We start from the raw sequence: 27750 nt of genomic DNA, 5'->3' as shown, positions 1-27750 counted from the left end.
TGGCAACACTGCACATAATGTCTCTCTTTCTCCCTCAATTAATTTTATTGGCATGTGAAACATATGTTTACATTGCCAAAGCAATGGCTCTCTCTTATACATACACAGAGAGAGAGAAGTGCCATTGAAAAAGACGCACTCCTTTTTTCCCAGTTTAGTTATTTTGGAAAGGGGGTGGATTTCATCTTATCTAGTCCATTAGCTTAAAGTATCATAATAAAACCAACTAGGCTGTTTTACTTTACCATGAGCTATATTGTCTACAGAGGAGAGTTCTGCTTGGCCATGCCAATATCCAACAGTTCGCCCTCAGGTCCTGCCTCATCACTTTTACGCATATGTAAAGTTAATTGTCATTGATCGGTCGGTAACCGCTTATGCTCGCAGACTGACAGTGCCTAGTGCTTTGACTCAAACCGACAAGTGTCGTGGACAGAAGTAGCGTCAGGTTACAGCCCCGACCCGACACAATTCTCCCATCACTCCACTCGGCTATTTTTGGCCAGAGGCACAGCTGATTGTAGGGGCTTTTGGCCCTCCTTGATTTTGGCAGGCGCTTGTCCTTGTGGAAAGTCGGACTTATTTGGAAAAGAGGGAGTTGCCAGGCGGAAGAGAACACTTGGCTTAACATTGCAGTAGCCTACTTGAACTTTAAAATCCGAAGCTCTCGCTGTACGTTTACTCTAGGCATGTGTTAAAATTACAGTATAACTAGCCTATCTAAAAACCGAGCTGACAAGACAAGGAATTTGTTGACGGAAAGTTAGCCTATCAGCATAATAGCCATCCCTCGGGAAAGCGCTGGAGTGCTGTCATTGCGTCAGCGCACTTTTCCCCTCGCAATTGCTGGGCCTACTTCTGGAGGACTAGACATCACTGGACCTCACATCACTTCTCTAACACGGTCCGTCTCTACAGCAAATGTTTGGCTCTCCACCTCTATCCAGCATCTGACCTGCAATTTCTGTGACAGACAGAGGCGTCCCCGGTATAGCCAGCTGAAGCGTCCCTCCCAGTGTGTTCTTGTGAGGAGGATGGAGACGAACCCCATTCCCGTGGTAACGGTCCAAACGAGCCCGTTCGATGACCAGCGGCCTGGTACCAACGGGCTGCGGCGGAAGACGGAGGTGTTCGAGGGCAAGAAGAACTACCTGCAGAACTACATCCAGAGCTTACTGTCGTCAATCGACCTGAGGGACCGCCAGGGATGTACCATGGTGGTGGGCAGCGACGGACGCTACTTCAGCCGAGCCGCCACCGAGATTATTGTGCAGATGGCCGCCGCAAACGGGGTAAAACAATAATGTCATGTCAGAAAGTTTGGAAAGGTTCAGGGTTGGTAATGATAATGATGATGATGATGATGATGATGATGATGATGATGATGATGATGATGATGCTAATAAAGATGATGATAAATTAAGCACAGAAAAATAGCATGATTAACAATGGTTCCTCCATATGCCCGTGGGTTGTATAGGCTATGGTTTATAAGGCTGAATCTCTAGTCAGGTGGATAAAAGGGAATAATAATAATAATACCTATTTATTGAGTGCTTTTAAAATAACAAGTTAACAAAGTGCTTCACATCAAGTGCAAAATAAAAACAAATACAGTTCTACAAAGATACAGACAGAAAAATGGAGAAGGAAAACAAAATAGTAATATAAAATCATACATTAAAAACTGTTTTATAAAAGTAGGTTTTCAGGAGGATGGGCATATAAAACAAATGTCTAGTAACCCAAAGGTTGGACGTTCCAACCTCATCATGGACAACTTTAGCATTTTAGATAATTTGCATATTGCAACTAACATTACTTATAACTTTGTAGCTACTTTGCAACTACTTAGCATGTTAGCTAATCCTTCCCCTAATTCTGACCTTTACCTTTACCTTAATTTAACTCCTAACCATAGCCCTAACCTCAATCCCTAACCCTAACTCATAGCCTAGCAAACGTTAGCCACCTAGCTAACATTAAATCAAATCAAATTTTATTAGTCACATGCGCCGAATACAACCTTACAGTGAAATGTTTACTTATGAGCCCCTAACCAACAATGCAGTTTTATAAAAATACAATAAGAATAAGAGATAAAAGTAACAGGTAATTAAAGAGCAGCAGTAAAATAACAATAGTGAGACTATATACAGGGGGTACCGATACAAAGTCAATGTGCAGGGGCACTGGTTAGTTTAGGTAGTATGTAGGTAGAGTTATTAAAGTGACTATGTATAGATAACAACAGAGAGTAGCAGTGGTGTACAGAGGGGGGGGGGGGGGGGGGGGGTATTGCAAATGGTCTGGGTAGCCATTTCACTAGATGTTCTGGAGTCTTATGGCTTTGGGGGTAGAAGCTGTTTAGAAACGTCTTGGACCTAGACTTGACGCTCCGGTACCAAAAAATTGGAATTCGTAGCATATCATATGTTTTGCAAATTCGTAACATATTGTTCAAATTGTAATTAGTAACATAATATACAAATTGCAATTTGTAACATATCATACGAAATGGATGATGGACATCCACAAATTAATACATACCATACGAAACGTAACATATTATACTAATTGGAGTGTCCCGGATTTAAATTTACTATGTTAAGTCTTCCCCTGTCCAGGTTGCTATGTGACTGAATGTCTAGCAACCCAAAGGTGCATGTTCGAATCCCATCATGGACAACTTTAGCTAATTAGCAACTTTGCATCTACTTACTACCTTTTAGCTACTTTGCAACTACTTACTATGTTAGCTCATGCTTCCCCTAACACTAACCTTAACCCTTTAACCTAACTCCAAACCTTAACCCCTAACCCGAACGCCTAACCTAGCTAACATTAGCCATCTAGCTAACGTTAGCCACGACCATTTGGAATTCGTAACATATCTTACTGTCACGTTCCTGACCTGTTTTCCCTTGTTTTGTAGTTATTTAGGATGGTCAGGACGTGAGTTGGGTGGGTTGTCTATGTGTTGTTTTCTATGTTGGGGTTTTGTGTGTTCGGCCTAGTATGATTCTCAATCAGAGGCAGCTGTCAATCATTTTCCCTGATTGAGAATCATACTTAGGCAGCCGGGGTTTCACGTGTGTTTTGTGGGTGTTTATTCCTTGTTAGTGTTTCGCCACACGGGACTGTAACGGTAGTTTCATTTTTTTATTTTGTATCGCATATTGTTTTCGTGTCATTAAATTACCATGGAAACTAACCACTCTGCATATTGGTCCGATCCTTCTCGCCTCTCCTCGTCCGATGAGGAGGACGATATAGACTATCGTTACACTTACATTTAGAAAATTCATAACATATTGTACAAATTACAATTTGTAACATATCATATTGTCACGCCCTGACCTGAGTTATCTCTGTTTTCTTTATATTTTGGTTAGGTCAGGGTGTGACTAGGGTGGGTACGTTAATTTTGTATTGTCTAGGGTTTTTGTATGTCAAGGGTTGTTGTAGGTCTAGGTGATTTATATGTCTATGGTGGCCTGATATGGTTCCCAATCAGAGGCAGCTGTTTATCGTTGTCTCTGACTGGGGATCATATTTAGGTAGCCATTTTCCCTTTTGTGTTTGTGGGTTCTTGTCTATGTGTAGTTGCCTGTCAGCACTCATTTGTATAGCTTCACGGTTCGTTTTGTTATTTTGTTAGTTTTATTCAGTGTTCATTCTTATAATAAAGAAGAATGTACGCATACCACGCTGCGCCTTGGTCCGATCCTTTTGGCAGCCTTGACAGAAGAACCCACCATAAAAGGACCAAGCAGCGTGTTAAGGAGGAATGGACCTGGGAGGAGATTTTGGACAGAGCAGGACCCTGGACACAGGCTGGGGAGTATCACCTTCCGAAGGAGGAAATAGAGGCAGCAAAAGCGGAAAGGCGATATTACGAGGAGAAATACTAACGAGGTAGGCCACAGAAACCCCAATAAGTTTTTTTGGGGGGGCACATAGAGCCAGTCAGGGAGTCAGATGAGGAGTTCGACACAAGATTCCGGAGAGAGGTGCTAGCATGGAGAGCGCTGCAGAGCTGGCGTGCTGGGGAGCGTGTGACTGGTCAGTGTTACACAGTGATGCGCACGGTGTCTCCAGTTTTTATTCATAGCCCGTGCGCTCTATTCCAGCTCTTCGCACTTGCAGGGCTCAAGTGAGCATCCAGCCAGGACGCATTGTGCCAGCTATACGCTCTAGATCTCCAGTGTGCCTCCACAGTCCAGTACGTCCTGTGCCTCCTCTCCGCACTCGCCCTGAGGTGTGTGTCCCCAGCCCGGTACCACCAGTTCCGGCACCACGCATAAGACCTCCAGTGCGCCTCCACAGTCCAGTACGTCATGTGCCTCCTCTCCGCACTCGCCCTGAGGTGCAGGTCCCCAGCCCGGTACCACCAGTTCCGGCACCACGCATAAGACCTCCAGTGCGCCTCCACAGTCGTACGTCATGTGCCTCCTCTCCGCACTCGCCCTGAGCTGCGTGTCCCCAGCCCGGTACCACCAGTGCCAGCACCACGCATCAGACCTCCAGTGCGCCTCCACAGTCCAGTACGTCCAGTGCGCTTCCATAGTCCAGAGCTTTCGGCGACAGTACCCAGTCCAGAGCTTCCGGCGACAGTACCCAGTCCAGAGCTTCCGGCGACAGTACCCAATCCAGAGCTTCCGGCGACAGTACCCAGTCCAGAGCTTCCGGCGACAGTACCCAGTCCAGACCTTCCAGCGACGTTTCACAGTCTGGAACCTCCTATGACGGGCTACAGTTCGGAACCTCCAACGAGGGGCCACAGTCCGGAGCCCCCAGCGGCGATCCCCAGTCCGGAGCCTCCAGCGACAATCCCCAGTCCGGAGCCTCCAGCGACGATGCCCAGCCCGGGGTCTTCGGCGACGGTCCCCAGCCCGGGGTCTCCGGCGACGGTCCCCAGTCCGGGGCCTCCTCTTTGTTTATCATTGTCACTGATTGGGGATCATATTTAGGTAGCCGTTTTCCCTTTTGGGTTCGTGGGTTCTTGTCTATGTGTAGTTGCCTGTCAGCACTCATTTGTATAGCTTCACGGTTCGTTTTGTAATTTTGTTAGTTTTGTTCAGTGTTCATTCTTATAATAAAGAAGAATGTACGCATACCACGCTGCACCTTGGTCCGATCCTTTTGACGGCCGTGACACATATGAATTGTAATTCGTAACATATCATACTCAACGGATGATGGACATCCACAAATTAATATATACCATACAAAATGTAACATACTAATTGGAGGGTCCCGGATCTAAGTTTACTATGTTACGTCTACACATCCAGGTTTCTATGTGAGTTGTTACAATACTATGTCCTGGGGTTACTTGTGATCTTCTATGTAGAAGAACCCCTTACCTTCTAATGGCACTTGTGTAGCTTGTGAGCATCATAGAACATGTTACATGTATGTGTTTGTGAGAGTCTCAGCTTTTTATAGAAAGCTTTTAATAGTTGTAGCTCAAACCATTTGGACTCTCCATAAGTTTTTGTAAAAAGACCCGGCCCGGGCCCCTTCGGAATCTGTCATTGTCTCACAAACACCACTTTAGCTCAGTCCCCTTTAATCACACAGACTAATGTTTTGTACCGACGAATGCAGAAGAAATAGACTAATCCAATGTGGTACAACAAGAAGTCTGTAGCTCAAACACAGTGTTTTAAAGGGGTTAGAAGTGCAAATCTCGCCGGCATCGCGGTGGGACTCATTGGGTTAAGAGCCGAGCTGTAGCATTTTATACGAACTGTAGACAATGGAGTGACTTCTGACTGAGACAGATAGGCCTATACAACGAGTTACAGTAATATACTGTAGACGTGAGGAAATAAATGCCTGTATAACTTTCTCCAGATGAGTGACTGAAACAAATGACTTGACTTTAGCTATATTTCTTAGATGATAAAAGCAGGACTGGACAACCTTCTTGACATTGCATTTACGTCAACAATCTTATCCATAGCGAATTACAGTAGTGAGTGTATATATTTTCATACTGGTCACCCATGGGACTCAAACCCACAACCCAAGGATAATGCCCTACCAACTGAGCCACACGGGACAACATGTAGCTCAAAGGGTAGCATTCCAGAGAGACATCCGAGACTGTAACGTTCTTTGTTTCACGGAAACATGGCTCACTCGAGACATGCTATCTGAGTTGGTACAGCCACCTGGTTTCTTCACGCATCGCGCCGACAGAAACAAGCATCTCTCTGGTAAGAAGAAGGGCGGGGGTGTATGCCTTATGATTAACGAGACGTGGTGTGGTCATAACAACATACAGGAACTCAAGTCCTTTTGTTCACCTAATTTAGAATTCCTCTCAATCAAATGCCGACCGCATTATCTACCAAGAGAATTCTCTTCGATCATAATCACAGTCGTGTATATCCCCCCCAAGCAGACACATCGACGGCCCTGAAAGAACTTCATTGGACTCTATGTAAACTGGAAACCTGCATTTATTGTAGCCGGGGATTTTAACAAGGCTAATCTGAAAACAAGGCTCCCCAAATTCTATCAGCATATCAATTGTGCTACCAAGGCTGGCAAAACCCTAGCCCACCGTTATTCTAACTTCCGCGACGCATGTAAGGCCCTCCCCCGCCCTCCCTTCGGAAAAGCTGACCACGACTCCATTTTGTTGCTCCCAGCCTATAGACAGAAACTAAAACAGGAAGCTCCCGCGCTCAGGTATGTTCAACACTGGTCCGACCAATCGGATTCCACGCTTCAAGATTGCTTCAATCACATGGACTGGGATATGTTCCGCATTGCGGCGAACAACAACATTGATGAATACGCTGATTCGGTGTGCGAGTTTATTAACAAGTGCATCGGTGATGTTGTACCCACAGCGTCTATTAAAACATTCCCCAACCAGAAACCATGGATTGATGGCAGCATTCGGGCAAAACTGAATGCGCGAACCACTGCTTTTAGTCAGGGCAAGGTGACCGGAAACATGACCGAATATAAACAGTGTAGCTATTCCCTCCGCACGGCAATCAAACAAGCTAAGCGTCAGCACAGAGACAAAGTGGAGTCGCAATTCAACGGCTCAGACACGAGAGGTATGTGGCAGGGTCTACAGTCAATCACGGACTACAAAAAAAAACAGCCCCGTCGCGGATCACGATGCCTTGCTCCCAGACAAACTAAACAACTTTTTTCTCACTTTGAGGACAATACAGTGCCACTGACACGGGCCGCTACCAAAACCTGCAGGCTCTCCTTCACTGTAGCCAACGTGAGTAAAGCATTTAAACGTGTTAACCCTCGCAAGGCTGCCAGCCCAGACGACATCCCTGGCCACGTCCTCAGAGCATGTGCAGACCAGCTGGCTGGTGTGTTTACAGACATATTCAATCAATCCTTATCCCCGTCTGCTGTCCCACATGCTTCAAGAGGGCCACTATTGTTCCTGTTCCCAAGAAAGCTAAGGTAACTGAGCTAAATGACTACCATTCTATAGCACTCACTTCCGTTATCATGAAGTGCTTTGAGAGACTAGTCAAGGACCATATCACCTCCACCCTACCTGACACCCTAGACCCACTCCAATTTGCTTACAGCCCCAATAGGTCCACAGACGATGCAATCGCCATCACACTGCACACTGCCCTAACCCATGTGGACAAGAGGAATACCTATGTGAGAATGCTGTTCATCGATTACAGCTCAGCATTTAACACCATAGTACCCTCCAAACTCGCCCCTAAGCTCGAGACCCTGGGTCTCGACCCCGCCCTGTGCAGCTGGGTCCTGGACTTCCTGACAGGCCGCCCCCAGGTGGTGAGGGTAGGTAACAACATCTCCACCCAGCTGATCCTCAACACTGGGTCCCCACAAGGGTGCGTTCTCAGCCCTCTCCTGATCTCCCTGTTCACCCACGACTGCGTGGCCATGCACGCCTCCAACTCAATCATCAAGTTTGCAGACGACAGTACAGTGGTAGGCTTGATTACCAACAACAACGAGACGGCCTACAGGGAGGAGGTGAGGGCCCTCGGAGTGTGGTGTCATGAAAATAACCTCACACTCAATGTCAACAAAACAAAGGAGACGATCGTGGACTTCAGGAAACAGCAGAGGGGGCAGCCCCCTATCTACATTGACGGGACAGTAGTGGTGAGGGTGGAGAGTTTTAAGTTCCTCGGCATACACATCACAGACAAACTGAAATGGTCCACCCACACAGACAGCGTTGTGAAGAAGGTGCAGCAGCGCCTCTTCAACCTCAGGAGGCTGAAGAAATTTGGGGCGGCAGGGTAGCCTAGTGGTTAGAGCGTTGGGCTAGTAACCGAAAGGTTGCAAGTTCAAATCCCCGAGCTGACAAGGTACAAATCTGTCGTTCTGCCCCTGAACAAGGCAGTTAACCCACTGTTCCTAGGCCGTCATTGAAAATAAGAGTTTGTTCTTAAATGACTTGCCTAGTTAAATAAAAAATGTTAAATGTAAGTCGCTCTGGATAAGAGCGTCTGCTAAATGACTTAAATGTATTTAAAGTGACACTCTGGCAGATGATTTAAAGTGAGACTGGCAGATGATTTAAAGTGAGACTGGCAGATGATTTAAAGTGAGACTGGCAGATGATTTAAAGTGACACTCTGGCAGATTATTTAAAGTGAGACTTTGGCAAATAACATTTTAAAAAACAATACTGAGATGGTCAGAGACACACACATCAATAGTTTCCAAGTTGTCAATATTCAGACCATAGGACAGCACCAGATCAACAGTATGGCCTTGGTTGTGTGTAGGTAAAAAATCAGGTAAAAAATATTCCCAGCTAGCACATTATTTGGGCAACACACATGAATGTTTAGATCTCCAAGAATAATAACTGTCTTATTTAGGCATCGCCAAAGCCCGAAGGTCAGAGAATTCTGCTATGAACAAACTATTAGGTTTGGGGGGAGGTACACTAAGCAAAAGTTAATTTTTTTTATCTTTATTTAACTAGGCAAGTCAGTTAAGAACAAATTCTTATTTTCAATGACGGCCTAGGAACAGTGGGTTAACTGCCTGTTCAGGAGCAGAACGACAGATTTGTACCTTGTCAGCTCGGGGATTTGAACTTGCAACCTTTCAGTTACTAGTCCAACGCTCTAACCACTAGGCTACCCTGCCGCCCCCATAAGGCTCTCTAATGAGGAAGATTTGCCACATGACATAGGGCTACATACAGTACTTGTCTCAATTAATGACGGTTAGCCACCAACACGGCCAGACGGCTGGAGGGGTAGTTTCATTTAGAGAACAACAATATCTGGTTTTAAAGTAACTGTCCAGTGTTTCCAGACTTCTATGAAATATGACCTAGAATTCATTGTTTTCCTTCCAAAAAAATTGTAATTAACTATGTTAAAAATCATATTTTCTGTGTTGGAATGGTCTGAGTGTACTCCAACAACAGAATAAATATCAATGTAGTCGCAAGAGAATTTCGTACTATACTCTATGTAAATCTGAGACACTCCATTTCTTATGTTACGTTTCGTATTGTATGTATTAATCCATCATATTCGTATCATATGCTACGAATTACAATTCGTATGATATGATATGAATTGCAATTCATACAATAAGTTACGAATATGCAAAAAACGTATGATATGTTACGAATTCCAATTTGTTGTAGCTATTGTTAGCTAGGTGGCTAGGTGACTGATGCTATCATTAGCTATCTCTAGGGGTTAGAGTTGGGGTTAAGAATAGGGTTAAGCTTAGAAGTTAGGTTAGGGTTAGGGGAAAGGTTAGCTAAAAGGTTTTAAGGTTAGGGTTAGGGGAAGGTTTAGCATAACAAAGTAGTTGCTAATTAGCTTGCGTTATACGCCTACCCAAGCACCCTCCTTTCATTTTTGCCTTAAGTAAGTCATTTTTACATCAGCCAATGTCACAAAGTGCTATACAGAAACCCAGCCTAAAATCCAAACAGCAAGCAATGCAGATGTAGAAGCACGGTGGCTAGGAAAAACTCCCTGTAAAGGCAGGAACCTAGGAAGAACCCTAGAGATGAACCAGGCTGGAGTGGCCAGTACTCTTCTGGCTATGCCAGGTGGAGATTATAACAGTACATGGCCAAGATGTTCAAACGTTCATAGATGACCAGCAGGGTCAAATAATAATAATAATCACAATATGATTTCAATATGATTTAGAGTGCCTTCAGAAAGTATTCAGACCCCTTGACTTTTTCCACATTTTGTTGTGTTACAGCCTGAATTTATAATAGATTAAATTGAGATGTTGTGTCACTGGCTTACACACAATATGTTTACAAATTAATAAAAAATGAAAAGCTGAAATGTTTTGTTATGACAAACATAAATAAGTTCAGGGGTAAAAAAATTCTTAACAAGTTACATAATAAGTTGCATGGACTCACCCTGTGTGCAATAATAGTGTTTAACATGATTTTTTTATGACTACCTCATCTCTGTACCCCACACATACAATTATCTGTAAGGTCTCTCAGTTGAGCAGTGCATTTCAAGCACAGATTCAAACACAAAGAATAGGGAGGTTTCCAGTGCCTTGCAAAGAAGGGTAAATGGTAGATTTACCTTTGTAGATGGGTAAAAAAAAAAGAGCAGACATTGAATATCCCTTTCAGAATAATGAAGTTATTAATTACACTTTGGATGGTGTATCAATATACCCAGTCACTACAAAGATACAGATGTCCTTCCTAACTCAGTTGTCGGGGAGGAAGGAAACAGCTCAGGGATTTCACCATGAGGCCACTGGTGACTATAAAACAGTTGCAGAGTTTAATGGCTGTGATAGGAGAAAACTGAGGATGGTTCAACTATATTGTAGTTACGCAACAATACTAACCTAATTGACAGAGTGAAAATAAGGAAGCCTGTACATAATAAAATATTCCAAAACATGCATCCTGTTTGCAACAAGGCACTGAAGTTAAACTGCAAACAATGTGGAAAAGCAATTAACTTCTTGTCCTGAATACAACATGTTATGTTTGGAACAAATCCAATACAACACATTACTGCATAACACTCTCCATACTTTCAAGCATAGTGGTGGCTGCATTGTGTTATGGGTATGCTTGTAATTGTTAAGGACTGAGGAGTTTTTCAGGATAAAAAGAAACGGAATGGCGCTAACCACAGTCAAAATCCCTAGAGGAAAACCTGGTTCATTCTGCTTTCCCTCAGACACTGGGAGATTAATTTCAGCAGGACAATAACCTATAACACAAGGCCAAATCTACACTGGAGTTGCTTACCAAGAAGACAGAGAATGTTCCTGAGTGGCTAAGTCATAGTTTTGACCGAAATCTACTTGAAAATATATGGCAAGACCTGATAATCGTTGTCGATCAATTATAAACAACCAATTTGCCAGAGCTTGAAGAATTCTAAAAAGAATAATGGGTAAATGTTGCACAATCCGGGTGTGGAAAGTTCTTAGAGACTTACACATGACATCTCACAGCTATAATCACTGCCAAAGGTGCTTCTACAACGTATTGACTCAGGGGGTCATCTACACATTGATAAAGAGGACATTGTGTAGAGTTCTTTTGAGAGCCACAGTCACAGATTCACAGTCACAGAGTCACAGGGTCACAGATTCACAGTCACAGAGTTAGTCACAGAGCCACAGTTACAGTCACAGATTCACAGTCACAGAGCCATAGTCACAGTGCCACAGTCACAGATCCACAGTCACAGTCACAGTGAATACTTAATGTAAAATTAATATTTATGTATTTCATTTTAAATACATTTGCAAAATTTGAAGACTGGTGAATGTTTGGGGGATGTAATCCTTTTTGAATTCAGGCTGTAACACAACAAATGTGGAATAAGTCAAGGGGTATGAATACTTTCTGAAGGCACTGTAGCTCCTAAAGCCTGTCCAAGTGTCAGCGTGTGTTTGCACATGTCTGCTTGACTGGCCATTACCCGTTACCCATTACCCGACAGTGTTCTCAGATCTATGCGATATCAAGCTTGGTGAAGTGCCAAAGGAAAATCTGAGGGGAATGTATTTGTTTTGAGATGGGGCAGTTTTTTTGCTGGCCCAGCCAAATGTCTCCTGCCTACCTTATCGGCTGTTCCATCCCTCGTCCACTCCTTTCCTGCCCACGCGACAATCGCCTCCCTCCCTGCCTCACTCAAGGCTTGGGGGATACCCAGTCAGTTTAGTGGCCACAAGCCAAACTCAGGATATAAGCGCTGGGAAGACCTTGAACAAATATTTGTGAAATGCTGGGGGCAGAGTATGGAATGATGATAGGCCTATAACAGGGTTGCTGACAGGGCATGGCAGATGTAAAGTGCAAAGGGCCCTATTGATCTAAAGCGGTGTCTGCCAAATGTGCTTCTACAAAGTATTGACTCAGGGGTGTGAATACTTATGTAAATGAGATGTTTCTCTATTTCATTTTCAATCAATTTGCAAACATGTATATACATTTCTTTCACTTTGTTATTATGGGGTATTGTGTGTAGATGGGTGAGAAAAACTATATATTTCATCCGTTTTGAATTCAGGCTGTAACACAACAAAATGTGGAATAAGTCAACGGTGTGAATTCTTTCTGAGGCACTATACATATCCTTTAAATATTTGGTTTCATTGTCAACCAGACACAATTCAATATTACTTTATTCAAAGTGAGGAGATTGCTCTGACGTCATAAAAATGAATTCCCGTGAATGAGGACACTTTTATTTAGAGTAGTTGAAACGCTATCCTAGGGCCAAAACATGTGAGACTTTGCCCAAGATGCCCGTCTGGAATGTAACCGAGTCTGAGGGTGGTAATACGTCTGCATCCTTCCCTTCATCGGTGCCAACTTCTGGACGCTTCTGGAAAGATTACCAGTTCTAAAAAATAACACTTGACAAAAGACATGAAGCTCTTTACAATAAAGAAATGTGAATGAAATCATTCTGTAGGCTGAAGCTACACTGAGCTAGTCTACAATAATAGGTATTTTTATTACTGAGTTGCAATTTTTGTATATGCTTTAGTGTTGAATAATAATGCATTGTACACTTACTGTATGTACTATATCCCTACATGTTCAAGTAAAGTAATCACCTCTATATGAAGATAGGTCCCAGAATGAGATTCATTCAGCTGAAGTTCCTTCAACTCTCTCTCTGTCTGTGTGTCTGTCAGATTGGCCGTCTGGTGATTGGCCACAACGGCCTCCTGTCCACCCCTGCTGTGTCCTGCATCATCAGGAAGATCAAGGCCATTGGTGGAATCATCCTGACAGCCAGTCACAACCCAGGAGGCCCCGGGGGAGACTTTGGGGTCAAATTCAACGTGGCCAATGGAGGTGAGGCGATTATTTGACTAATTGCTGTAAATCTGCCAGCTGTCAGTAAGTTAAAGGATCGATGGATGTCTTCCTACCTAAGTCATTTTTCTTGCCCCAGATACTTCTGCTTGCTCCTCTTGGCTTTAGGTTGTAATTGAGCACTTTGAGATATATGCATTTGTTAAAGGTGCTAAGATTGGTGATTTATTAACTGAGGTGAGGGAGTTGGCACCATAGTCCTTTCATAGCCCCAGCAGCTATCCATGTTTTCTTTAAAACTTTCATTTAAAAAACTCTCATATTCCCGGAGTGCCATCATGGACCGGCCTTCCTCCCAAGTCCCCAGGGCTTTGCTGTGGAATCAAATCAAATCAAAGTTTATTTGTCACGTGCGCAGAATACAACAGCTGTAGAACTTTCAGTGAAATGCTTAAAATCTCAGTCATCTTCCAGTCATATACATAGGTCAAAGTGGTGTTGCTCTCCTCATCTCACACAAGTTATCTCTGTGGCCCTGTGACTGTGGCTCTGTGACTGTAACTCTGTGACCGTGGCTCTGTGACTGTGGCTCTGTGACTGTAACTCTGTGACCGTGACTCTGTGACCGTGGATCTGTGACTGTGGCTCTGTGACTATGACTCTGTGACTGTGAATCTGTGACTGTGGCTCTCAAAAGGACTCTACACAATGTCTTTTTTATCAATGTCTACATGACCCCAGTAGCTTCTACATGATCCCAGTAGCAAATCAAATTTGATTTGATTGTTACAATTTCCCACATTGTATAGCATATTATGCAAAGCTAATACACTATATTGCTAATACACTGCATTAATATGGAGTTGGTCCCCCTTTTCTGCTATAACAGCCTCCACTCTTCTGGGAAGGCTTTTCACTAGATGTTGGAACTTTCACTAGATGTTGGAACATTACTGTGGGGATCCTCTTCCATTTAGCCACAAGAGCATTAGTGTAACGGCCCTCATTTGTAGAAGGAAGAGTGGACCAAGGCGCAGCGTGGTAGGCGTACATCGTCTTTTGATTGATGACACCAAAACAAAATAACAAAGACAAAAAACAAAAGCGAACAGTTCTGTCAGGCACAGACACTAAACAGAAAACAAGATCCCACAAAACCCAAAAGGAAAATTACAACTTATATATGATCCCCAATCAGAGACAACGATAGACAGCTGCCTCTGATTGGGAACCACACTCGGCCAAAAACAAAGAAATAGAAAACATAGACTTTCCCACCCGAGTCACACTCTGACCTAACCAAACATAGAGAATAATAAAGATCTCTAAGGTCAGGGCGTGACAATTAGTGAGGTCGGGGACTGATGTTGGGCGATTAGGCCTGGTTCGCAGTCAGCATTCCAATTCATCCCAAAGGTGTTCGATGGGGTTGAGGTCAGGACTCTGTGCAGCCCAGTGAAGATCTTCCACACTGATCGCGACAAACCATTTCTGTATGGACCTCGCTTTGTGCATGGGGGCATTGTCAAGCTGAAACAGGAAAGGGCCTTCCCCAAATTGTTGCAAAGTTGGAAGCACAGAATCATCTAGAATATCATTGTATGCTGTAGCGTTAAGGTTTCCCTTCACTGGAACTAAGGGGTGTATCCCGAACCATGAAAAACAGCCCCAGACCATTATTCCTACTCCACCAAACTTTACAGTTGGTACAATGCATTCGGGCAGGTACAGTTCTCCTGGCATCCGCCAAACCCAGATTAGTCCGTTGGATTGCCAGATGGTGAAGCATGATTCATCACTCTAGAGAACTAGTTTCCACTGCTATAGAGTCCAGTGGCAGCGAGCTTTCCACCACACCAGCTCACGCTTCCTATTGCGCATGGTGATCTTAGGCTTGCGTGCGGCTGCTTGGCCATGGAAACCCATTTCATGAAGCTCCTGACTAACAGTTATTGTGCTGACATTGCTTCCAGAGGCAGTTTGAACTCGGTTGTGAGTGAATCAACCGAGGACAAACGATTTTTACGTTCTACACACTTCAGCAGTCGGCGGCCCCGTTCTGTGAGCTCCTGTGGCCTACCACTTTGCGGCTGAGCCGTTGTTGCTCCTAGGCGTTTCCAGTTCACAATAACAGCATTTACAGTTGACTGGGGCAGCTCTAGCAGGGCAGAAATTTGATGAACTGACAAGTTGGAAAGGTGACATCCAATGACGGTGCAACGTTGAAAGTCACAGAGCAATTCAGTAAGGCCATTCTACTGCCAATGTTTGTATATGGAGATTGCATGGCTGTGTGCTCAATTTTATACACCTGTCAACAACAGGTGTGGTTGAAATAGCTGAATCCAGTAATTTGAAGCGGTGTCCTGTCCACATACTTTTGTATGTATAGTATATATAATATGACTTCTCAATATGGAGAAAAATGTTATTTAACTTCTTATGAATACTCAACAGTGATGCCTTATTTCTAACACACACCATAGACTTCTATCACTCTTGTTAAACAACAACAATAGACCAGCAATAGGCCACTTCATTTGAAAACAATGGTTTCCATGGTAACTGTGTCCTCTCCCCCGATAGGCCCATCTTCGGACACAGTGATGGAGAAGATTGCCCAGGTGAGCAGGACGCTGGAGGAGTACACCATCTGTCCTGACCTCCGCATTGATCTGGCCAGACTGGGACGCCACGACTTTGACCTGGAGAACAAGTTCAAACCATTCAGAGGTACTGGACACACACACAGAGCGCACACACGTGCCATGCTACACTCAGTCTCACCACACATACACTTTGTTCTTGCATGCAAAGTAGCATATGTACTATTGGGTGGATATACACATGCAGATACACACTAGACTCCTCTCCTGTCTTGTGTGTTGGTAGTTGAGATAGTGGACTCAGTGGAGGTGTACCTCAACCTGCTGAGAACCATCTTTGACTTCAGCGCCATCAAGAGCCTTCTGACAGGACCTGAACAGCTGAAGATACGCGTAGACGCCATGAATGGAGGTAAGACAACACTCGTAAAGACCAAACTGGTAACAGTATTGTATCAGGCGCTCACTGCTGTACGGAATGTTCATGGTGTTCTATTCTATTGTCAGTGATGGGTCCGTATGTGCGGCGTATCCTGTGTGATGAGCTGGGGGCTCCTGCCAACGCTGCCGTCAACTGTGTCCCCCTGGAGGACTTTGGGGGCCGGCCTCCAGAGCCCAGCCTCACATATGCAGCCCCATTGGTCGATGCCATGAAGGGTGGAGACTTTGGCTTCGGAGCTGCGCTCGATGCAGACGGGGTGAGACAGCTGAAACTGAGAGGAGGAGAGAAACAGTGGATGTAATAATGCAAAGTACTAGAATACACATTCTGGAGAGCTGATGAGCATGTTTGAGGACCATGTTTGAATCTGCTAAAATGGGCAGGGTTTACACTTTTGGGACTATTCCTTTGGTTCCATGACAGCAAGCCAAATCAAGCACTGGACCTATGTGGACACAGGGGAACTTGGAATTGCCATGTTTTTGTCTGTATTTATATGCTGGTCAATAACAGGATGTTATGCAATGGAACCAGCTAATATCTGTGACAAAACAAACGTCACATTTTTTCCACAAAGTAATTTCTATCAATGCCATGCTCACGCACATTAGCCTAACTCAATTACCTAGCCTAGCATCAGGAGAATTATGTTACTGTATTGCGTCCTATTGGAGCCCTCCCCCGGTGCTCACGATGATGCATCTTAGTAGGAAGTAGGTGTCCCATACATTTGATTTGATCGTGACAGATGCAATTAAAACAACAGTTTATCAACTGGACGGGAGTAACAACGATATTCATCTTTAACATACTTTCTTTATTGGAGCATTAGATTATGTTTTTATCAATGATGTATTGGTTAGGTCTCCATGGATTGTTGTATGGTTGAAGAGGGTATGTATTGGTGTGTGTATTCGCAGGACCGGTATATGATCCTGGGTGAGAATGGTTTCTTTGTGAACCCGTCAGACTCCTTGGCTGTCATGGCTGCAAATCTCTCCTGTATCCCCTACTTCAGACAGCTGGGGCTTAGGGGCTTCGCTAGGAGTATGGCAACCAGCACTGCCCTAGACAGGTAGGACACACACACACACCACTGTCCGTTTACCCTGTGCCCTTTTTGTCTTTGGGTTCAAAGGGGAAAATATAATCAGGTGTGGATGGCTGCTGGGGGAAATGCTCCACAGGACTTTATCATTTTTCAACTTCCGTATTTCTCATCAACACCTAACCCTGCACCCCCTGCTCACCCCCCCCTCCCCCCCTACCCTCACCCATCTCTCTCTCTCTCTTCCCCCCCCCCCACTCTTACGAACCCAATCCACAAATACCTGACCTGGTCCATTCTCAATCATCTCTCTCTTTCTCCCTCTCTCTCTCTCTCTCTCTCTCTCTCTCTCTCTCTGTCTCTCTTTCTCCCTCTCTCGTTCTCTTTCTCCCTCTCTCTCTTTCTCCCTCCCTCTCCCTCTCTCTATTTCCTCCCTCTCTCCCCCACTCTTGCGACCCCAATCCACAAATACCTCCCCTGGTCAATTCTCTGAAGAGATTGGATGCCTCAGAGTGGAGAATCACCCTCTATGAATAGCGTTGTGAGCTCACACACACACACACACACACACACACACACACACACACACACACACACACACACACACACACACACACACACACACACACACACACACACACACACACACACACACACACACACACACACCTCAAATGTATACATCTGTGTTTTATGTCTCTGTTTGATTGATTTTATAAACACATAGAACAATTGCACACACACGAACACACACAGTCGTACACACACACACACACAGCAGTGTTAATTTCGGCAAATATTTTAGATTTCGTTTTAGTCTTAATGACTAAAATACGTTTTAGTCTTTGTCACATTTTGTCATTTCATCCTTCTTAGTTTTAGTTGTCGACTAAATTTTAGTCTCGCTTTAGTCAGTAATTTTGTCATATTTATCAGTGCATTTTTTCTCCATGAAATAATTCATATTTACCTTCCATCATGTGCACATTAAGATAGCCTTGTTCAACTAGGACTACTATCACCTCATATAGCTGGCACACTGATATTGTACATATAGGCCACAAATCCTTGGCTGCAGGTTTAACAAATTAGGCATATGCTCTTTTCTCCCCGTATTAACCTTGAGATGAGGGTAAATAACATTGATTCCCTTTAAAAGGGGAGAATCTGAGCTTTCCAACAATGCCAGAAATATTACTGTACTCCTAATATTCAGCACGTAGCATTACAAAAAACAACTGCACTCGCATTTGGGAAATGTGAGATGAATAACTGCACATGTGATGTGATCAAAGCTATCTTAAGTTAGCTCCAGTTGAAGTGGGCTGCACATCAGTTCAAAAGAGACTGAAGTGACAGCCTGAGAGCTGTGTGGGAGAGCCGGGCAGATCAGGGCCTCGTTTTCCAGTTGCGATGTACCTTAAGCATTACGATGATCGTACCAGTTGCGATGTAACTTAAGCATTACGATGATCGTACCAGTTGCATCATTATTTACCAGCTAACTTTTTAAGAGTGTTTCCCAAACATGCACGTAGAGAGAACGTTCGCTAAGTGCATCGTTAAACCATGTGTTGATACTGATAGGATCCGAAGAAAAGCAACGCTGCTCTCGGATCAGCCTTCTCCACTCAAATATTTCCTTAAGATTAGAATTATAACACAATACGGATGACGGATCAGCTACAAGAAAGATATTTCCAACTACTGTATGGCTGCAAATATTGAGGCGGCTTATTATACTTACCCAATGATAATGCACTAAACCACAGGTTGGGCACATCGCAGTAAACCACAGGTTCAACACATCACTAAACCACAGGTTCAACACATCACTAAACCACAGGTTCAACACATCACTAAACCACAGGTTCAACACATCACTAAACCACAGGTTCAACACATCACTAAACCACAGCTTCAACACATCACTAAACCACAGCTTCAACACATCACTAAACCACAGCTTCAACACATCACTAAACCACAGCTTCAACACATCACTAAACCACAGGTTCAACACATCACTAAACCACAGGTTCAACACATCACTAAACCACAGCTTCAACACATCACTAAACCACAGGTTCAACACATCACTAAACCACAGGTTCAACACATCACTAAACCACAGGTTCAACACATCACTAAACCACAGGTTCAACACATCACTAAACCACAGGTTCAACACATCACTAAACCACAGCTTCAACACATCACTAAACCACAGGTTCAACACATCACTAAACCACAGGTTCAACACATCTTGTCACACATCATTAAACATATTGAGGCAAAAATGACAGACTAGTAGCAAAATAAAACTCAATATGATTTAGAGTGCCTTCAGAAAGTATTCACACCCATTGACTTTTTACACATTTAGTTGTGTTACAGCCTGAATTTAAAATGTATTACATTTAGATTTAGTGCCATTGGCCTACACACAATACCCCATAATTCAAAGTGGAATTATTTTTTTCTAAATGAAAAGCTGAATTTTCTTGAGTCAATAAATATACAAACCTTTGTTGTTACAAACCTAAATAAGTTCAAGAGTAAAGATTTGTTTAACAAGTCACGTAATAAGTTGCATGGACTCTGTGTGCAAATAATAGTATTTAACATGATATTTTAATGACTAACTCATCTCTGTACCCCACACATACAGTGGGGCAAAAAAGTATTTAGTCAGCCACCAATTGTGCAAGTTCTCCTACTTAAAAAGATGAGAGAGGCCTGTAATTTTCATCATAAGTACACTTCAACTATGACAGACAAAATGAGAAGAAAAAATCCAGAAAATCACATTGTAGGATTTTTTATGAATTTATTTGCAAATTATGGTGGAAAATAAGTATTTGGTCACCTACAAACAAGCAAGATTTCTGGCTCTCACAGACCTATAACTTCTTCTTTAAGAGGCTCCTCTGTCCTCCACTCGTTAACTTTATTAATGGCACCTGTTTGAACTTGTTATCAGTATAAAAGACACCTGTCCACAACCTCAAACAGTCACACTCCAAACTCCACTATGGCCAAGACCAAAGAGCTGTCAAAGGACACCAGAAACAAAATTGTAGACCCGCACCAGGCTGGGAAGACTGAATCTGCAATAGGTAAGCAGCTTGGTTTGAAGAAATCAACTGTGGGAGCAATTATTAGGAAATGGAAGACATACAAGACCACTGATAATCTCCCTCGATCTGGGGCTCCACGCAAGATCTCACCCCGTGGGGTCAAAATGATCACAAGAACGGTGAGCAAAAATCCCAGAACCACACGGGGGGACCTAGTGAATGACCTGCAGAGAGCTGGGACCAAAGTAACAAAGCCTACCGTCAGTAACACACTACACCGCCAGGGACTCAAATCCTGCAGTGCCAGACGTGTCCCCCTGCTTAAGCCAGTACATGTCCAGGCCCGTCTGAAGTTTGCTAGAGAGCATTTGGATGATCCAGAAGGAGATTGGGAGAATGCCATATAGTCAGATGAAACCAAAATATAACTTTTTGGTAAAAACTCAACTCGTCGTGTTTGGAGGACAAAGAATGATGAGTTGCATCCAAAGAACACCATACCTACTGTGAAGCATGGGGGTGGAAACATCATGCTTTGGGGCTGTTTTTCTACAAAGGGACCAGGACGACTGATCCGTGTAAAGGAAAGAATGAATGAGGCCATGTATCGTGAGATTTTGAGTGAAAACCTCCTTCCATCAGCAAGGGCATTGAAGATGAAACGTGGCTGGGTCTTTCAGCATGACAATGATCCCGGGCAACGAAGGAGTGGCTTCGTAAGAAGCATTTCAAGGTCCTGGAGTGGCCTAGCCAGTCTCCAGATCTGTCACGTTCCTGACCTAATTCTGTTAGTTTGTTGTATGTGTTAGTTGGTCAGGATGTGAGTTTGGGTGGGCATTCTATGTTGTCTGTTTCTATGTTGGTTTAAGGGTTGCCTGGTATGGCTCTCAATTAGAGGCAGGTGTTTGGCGTTCCTCTAATTGAGAGTCATATTTAGGTAGGTTGTTTCACAGTGTTCGTTGTGGGTGGTTGTCTCCTGTGTCAGTGTTTGTCGCACCATACGGGACTGTTCGTTTGTTTTGTACATCGTCATTTTGTGTAGTCTATTTTCCCTGTTCGTGCGTTCTTCGTGTTTATGTAAGTTCGTCGTCCAGGTCTGTCTACTCCATTTGTTGTTTTGTTAGTTATAGTGAAGTTTGTGTTTTTTCGTCTTTTCTTTAAATAAATTATGTGTTCACAACCCGCTGCGCCTTGGTTCCATCACTACTCCTCCTCTTCGGTTGAAGAGGAGGAGGACCACCGATACAGAACCACCCACCAATCCAGAATCAAGCAGCGGTGTAATCGGAGGAGGGGACAGCGCAAGAAGGAGGAATGGACTTGGGACGATGTTTTGGATGGTAAAGGTTGCTACACATGGGAGGAGATCCTGGCTGGAAGGGATCGCCTCCCATGGGAACAGCTGGAGGCACTGAGGAGAGCAGAGGCAACCGGAGAAGGGAACCGGCGTTATGAGGGGACGCGTCTAGCACGGAAGCCCGAAAAGCCCATGAGTACTACCCAAAAATTTCTTGGGGGGGGGGGCTAGGAGGTAGTGGGCTAAGGGCAGGTAGGAGACCTGCGCCCACTTCCCAGGCTAACCGTGGAGAGCGGGAGTACGGGCAGACACCGTGTTACGCAGTAGAGCGCACGGTGTCTCCTGTACGTGTGCATAGCCCAGTGCGGGTTATTTTACCTCCCCGCACTGGTAGGGCTAGATGGAGCATTGAGCCAAGTGCCATGAAGCCGGCTCTACATATCTGGCCACCAGTACGTCTCCTTGGGCCGGCTTACATGGCACCAGCCTTACGCAGGGTGTCCCCGGTTCGCCTACATAGCCCGGTGCGGGTTATTCCACCTCCCCGCACTGGTCGGGCGACGGGGAGCATTCAGCCAGGTAAGGTTGGGCAGGCTCGGTGCTCAAGGGAACAAAATAGGCCTGCACGGTCCGGTATTTCCGGCGCTACCTCCCCGCCCCAGCCCAGTACCACCAGTGCCTACACCACGCACCAGGCTTCCAGTGCGTTTCCAGAGCCCTGTTCCTCCTCCACGCACTCTCTCTATGGTGCGTGTCTCCAGTCCGGTGCCTCCAGTTCCGGCACCACGCACTAAGCCACCTGTGCGTCTCCAGAGCCCTGTACACACTGTTCCTTCTCCCCGTACTCGTCCTGATGTGCGTGCACTCAGCCCGGTGCCACCAGTGCCGGTACCACGCACCAGGCATATAGTACGCTTTGAGAGTCCAGTGTGCCCTGTCCCTGCTCCCCGCACTAGGCTTGAAGTGCGTGTCTCCAGTCCGGTGCCTCCAGTTCCGGCACCACGCCTACAGTGCGTCTCAGCCGGCCAGAGTCTGCCGTCTGCCCAACGGCGTCTGAACTGTCCGTCTGCCATGAGCCTACAAAGCCTTCCGCCAGACAGGATCAGTCTGAGCCATCCGTCTCCACAGCGCCATCTGAGCCATCCGTCTCCGCAGCGCCATCTGAGCCATCCGTCTGCCCAGTGCCGTCTGAGCCATCCGTCTGTCCCGAGCCATTAGAGCCGCCCGTCTGTCCCGAGCCGTCAGAGCCGTCAGTCAGTCAGGAGCCGCTAGAGCCATTCGTCAGTCAGGATCTGCCAGAGCCGCCAACCAGACAGGATCTGCCAGAGCCGCCAACCAGACAGGATCTGCCAGAGCCGCCAACCAGACAGGATCTGCCAGAGCCGCCAACCAGACAGGATCTGCCAGAGCCGTCAGCCAGCCATGAGCGTTCAGAGCCGTCAGCCAGCCATGAGCGTCCAGAGCCGTCAGCCAGCCATGAGCGTCCAGAGCCGTCAGCCAGCCATGAGCGTCCAGAGCCGTCAGCCAGCCATGAGCGTCCAGAGCCGTCAGCCAGCCATGAGCGTCCAGAGCCGTCAGCCAGCCATGAGCATCCAGAGCCGTCAGCCAGCCATGAGCTGCTTCTCAGCCCAGAGCGGCCATTAATCCTGAACTGCCCCTCAGTCCAGAGCTGTCTCTCTGTCCGGAGCTGCCCTTCAGTCCGGAGTTGCCCCTCTATCCTGAGCTACCTCTCTATCTTGACCTACCTCTCTGTCTTGAGCTATCTCTCTGTCCTGCGCTACCTTATCCTGGTGCTGCCCCTTATCTTGATGGTACCATGTAAATTAAGTGGGTGTAATAGGAGGGTGGTCATTCTAAGGGGAAGACGAAAGCTGGGATTGACTATGGTGGGGTGGGGACCTCGCCCAGAGCCTGAGCCACCACCGTGGTCAGATGCCCACCCCTATATTTTGTGCTGGTGCGCCCGGAGTTCGCCCCTTAGGGGGGGGGGGGTTATGTCACGTTCCTGACCTAATTCTGTTAGTTTGTTGTATGTGTTAGTTGGTCAGGATGTGAGTTTGGGTGGGCATTCTATGTTGTCTGTTTCTATGTTGGTTTAAGGGTTGCCTGGTATGGCTCTCAATTAGAGGCAGGTGTTTGGCGTTCCTCTAATTGAGAGTCATATTTAGGTAGGTTGTTTCACAGTGTTCGTTGTGGGTGGTTGTCTCCTGTGTCAGTCAGTGTTTGTCGCACCATACGGGACTGTTCGGTTTGTTTTGTACATCGTCATTTTGTGTAGTCTATTTTCCCTGTTCGTGCGTTCTTCGTGTTTATGTAAGTTCGTCGTCCAGGTCTGTCTACTCCGTTTGTTGTTTTGTTAGTTATAGTGAAGTTCGTGTTTTTTCGTCTTTTCTTTAAATAAATTATGTGTTCACAACCCGCTGCGCCTTGGTTCCATCACTACTCCTCCTCTTCGGTTGAAGAAGAGGAGGACCACCGATACAAGATCTCAACCCCATAGAAAATCTTTGGAGGGAGTTGAAAGTCCGTGTTGCCCAGCAACAGCCCCAAAACATTACTACTCTAGAGGAGATCTGCATGGAGGAATGGGCCAAAATACCAGCAACAGTGTGTGAAAACCTTGTGAAGACTTACAGAAAACGTTTGACCTCTGTCATTGTCAACAAAGGGTATATAACAAAGTATTGAGATAAACTTTTGTTATTGACCAAATACTTATTTTCCACCATAATTTGCAAATAAATTCATTAAAAATCCTACAATGTGATTTTCTGGAATTTTTTTCTGGATTTTGTCTGTCATATTTGAAGTGTACCTATGATACAAATTACAGGCCTCTCTCATCTTTTTAAGTGGGAGAACTTGCGCAATTGGTGGCTGACTAAATACTTTTTTGCCCCACTGTACAGGTCCCTCAGTCGAGCAGTGAATTTCAAACACAAATTCAACCACAAAGACCAGGGAGGTTTTTCAATGCCTTGCAAAGAAGAGCACACATATTGGTAGATGGGTTAAAAAAACAAAAACAAAAAACAGACATTGAATATCTCTTTGAGCATGGTGAAGTTATTCATTACGGTTTGGATGGTGCAATACACCAAGTCATTATAAAGATACAGGCGTCCTTCCTAACTGAGTTGATGGAGAAGAAGGAAACCTCTCAGGGATTTCAACATGAGACCAATGGTAATTTCAAAAACAGTTACAGAGTTTAATGGCTGTGAAAGGAGAAAACTGAGGATGGATCAACAACATAGTATTCACTCCACAATACTAACCTAATTGACAGAGTGAAAAGAAGGAATCCTGTACAGAATATAAATATTTCAAAACATGCGTCCTGTTTGCGATAAGGCACTAAAGTAAAACTGCTAAAAATGTGGCAAAGAAAATAACTTTATGTTCTGAATACAAAGTGTTATGTTTCGGGCAAATCCAACACAACACATCACTGAGTACCACTCTTCATATCTGCAAGCATGGTGGTGGCTGCATCATGTTATGGGTATGCTTGTCATCGGCAAGGAGTAGGGAGATCTTTAGGATTTAAAAAAATGGAATAGAGCTTAGCACTGGCAAAATCCTAGAGGAAAACCTGGTTCAGTCTGCTTTCCAACAGACACTGGGAGTCAAATTCACCTTTCAGCAGGCCAAATATACACTGGTGTAGCTTACCAAGATGACATTGAATGTTCCTGAGTGGCATAGTTACAATTTTGACTTAAATCGTAATGGAAGTCTATGGCAAGACTTGAAATGAATGTCTAGCAATGATCAATAACCAACTTGACAGAGCTTGAAGAATTGTAAAAATAATAATGTGCAAATATTGTACAATCCAGGTGTGTAAATCTCTTAGAGCCTTACCCAGAAACACTCACAGCTGTAATCGCTGCCAAAGGTGATTCTAAAATATATTGACTCAGGGGTGTGAATTATGTAAATTAGATATATCTGTATTCATACCCCTATATATATCTGTATAGGGGTGTGAATAGTTTCTGAAGGCAATGTAAATATTTAGGCCCATGTAGCCTATTTTCCTTTTAATGCAGTCATTTCAGTTTTCATTTGAAGCACTGTTTTATTTTAAACTTGTTTGTAACAATTGCAAATACTTTGTCAACTTTGTATTTGTAGTCAACTTTGTTCTGAAGTTATCGGCAGTCACAGTCAGACAGATACGTAGCCTAAACATCTTGATTCTATGTTTAGCGGAGTTTTTTGGTGAAGAAAGTTACACGGAAGGTCAAAATACATCTGACGATGCACTGTGGCTGCTCGACGAGTGGTCTAGATCACTCGTAGTTGTACAAAGGCTTTTAAGAGCAACGTTTGTAACGAAGGCTCTGGGAAACAGATTGGCTGCTAAAGATACATCGTAAGATGGTTCTAACAATGACCTTAACGCTACCGAAGGCTCTGGGAAATGAGGCCCAACTCAATCAGATCACGCAACTGAAAGACGTTAGTTCTGCCAATGAGCGGATTGCATTAAATATTCTGCAAAGGCATGCTTGCTTATGATTGGACAAAACAAATGAAAATGATCTTCATGGCAAATTGAATGTGTATTAGTCTCGTGGAATTCTAGTCTCGTCACATTTTTGTCAACTGAAATGAAAACTAATTTGTCACAGGTATGGGTTTTTTCATGGCATCTCGACTCGTTATCGTCATTAGGTTTTGTCAGGAAAAATAGGTAATTGACAGATACTTTTTGTCATAGTTATGTACGAAACGAACACTGACACACACACAGAGTATTCACTGCCTATAAACACAGCCCAGGGAGCACACACTGGGACCTAAACATAAAGGCTGTTCCAGAGCAGTGGTGTGAAAGGTGTGATCACGAGGTCAGTCATGTACATTAACATTGTGTGTCACCCTGGCCTCTGACCCTCTCCTGTTGGTGTACTCAGTGGCGGTCCTGTTAGCGCTGGCAGCCATGGAGGAAATGAGATCACTCCCAGCCCTTCTCTCAGGGTGCTGAGGCCGGCCGCTGGCGCTAACCCTGTGTGGACATGTGAGGTTGAGGTGACGTCACATCATTAATGGCCCGTCTTGGAGCTGGTCACACACACACATGTACGCTGGCACGAACAAACGCACATACACACTTGCGTCACACAGCTCGTTACCTGGGGCTGTGTCTTATGCTGTAGAAACGGCCACACTGATAGCATTGCCTCAGTTTCCTTTGACGGCATGTCCTGTTCCAACACATACTCACACATGAAAGGTGATTGTCACAAGTCCCACTGCACCGCAAGGTAATCCAACACCCTTAAAATACACACAGGCCATATGGCACACAATCACACACACACTCACACAGATGCATGCACGCACCCAGTCGCACGCACACACACACACACACACACTGGTTGTGTCCATGTACTGTATCTGCGGCTGTCTCTCAAGGGTCTTATTTAGTGAGTCCCAGAGCGTGGGCCCTGGTTAGTGGTGGGGTGCTGTAGAATTGGATAATGTCCTCAGCCCAGAAGTAATCTTTTTAGGAGTGTGAGAGAAACCCTATGTGTGTGTGTGTGTGTGTGCGTGCGTGCGTGTGCGCGTGCACGCGTGCGTGCGTGCGTGAAAGCAGTTAGAGGATGTGTTTTGTGGAGCAGGAAGCTTAGGTTTGACCATGGCAGGGCAAGCAGCCGACAGAGAGGCGCTAAATCTCTCACCCCGGCTGGCCAGCATTTCAGGGACGTGTGTGTGTGTGTGTGTGTGTGTGTGTGTGTGTGTGTGTGTGTGTGTGTGTGTGTGTGTGTGTGTGTGTGTGTGTGTGTGTGTGTGTGTGTGTGTGTGTGTGTGTGTGTGTGTGTGTGTGTGTGTGTGTGTGTGTGCGCAAGCGAGGGAAGCCTTGTGTTGTTCCAGTGAGGGAAGGGAAGGTGGGAGAGGAATTTTGGGAGAGGAAACATCTGCCTCTCCTTTGGCTACTCCAGGGATGGGAGGATGGGAGTAGAGAGGG

The 27750-nt window shown here is 44.9% G+C and overlaps 1 protein-coding gene across 1 annotated transcript in view; it reads left to right on the top strand.

The window, feature by feature from the left end:
• Positions 1 to 496: 496 nt before the first annotated feature.
• LOC129826756 (phosphoglucomutase-like protein 5) overlaps positions 497 to 27750 on the top strand; it is a 66906-nt gene continuing 39652 nt past the window's right edge. Inside the window, exons 1-6 of the mRNA XM_055887811.1 lie at positions 497 to 1292; positions 13174 to 13336; positions 15884 to 16030; positions 16190 to 16315; positions 16411 to 16601; positions 17266 to 17420. Coding sequence (XP_055743786.1) covers positions 1035 to 1292; positions 13174 to 13336; positions 15884 to 16030; positions 16190 to 16315; positions 16411 to 16601; positions 17266 to 17420 — 1040 coding nt within the window. The 5' untranslated portion in view covers positions 497 to 1034. The remainder of the gene's footprint in view (positions 1293 to 13173; positions 13337 to 15883; positions 16031 to 16189; positions 16316 to 16410; positions 16602 to 17265; positions 17421 to 27750) is intronic.

This window comes from Salvelinus fontinalis, chromosome 28 (assembly GCF_029448725.1).
Source record: "Salvelinus fontinalis isolate EN_2023a chromosome 28, ASM2944872v1, whole genome shotgun sequence".
NCBI classification, from domain to species: Eukaryota; Metazoa; Chordata; class Actinopteri; order Salmoniformes; family Salmonidae; genus Salvelinus; species Salvelinus fontinalis.
Note: the sequence above shows the minus strand (reverse complement) of the source record. Positions and strands in the feature narration are given on the sequence as shown.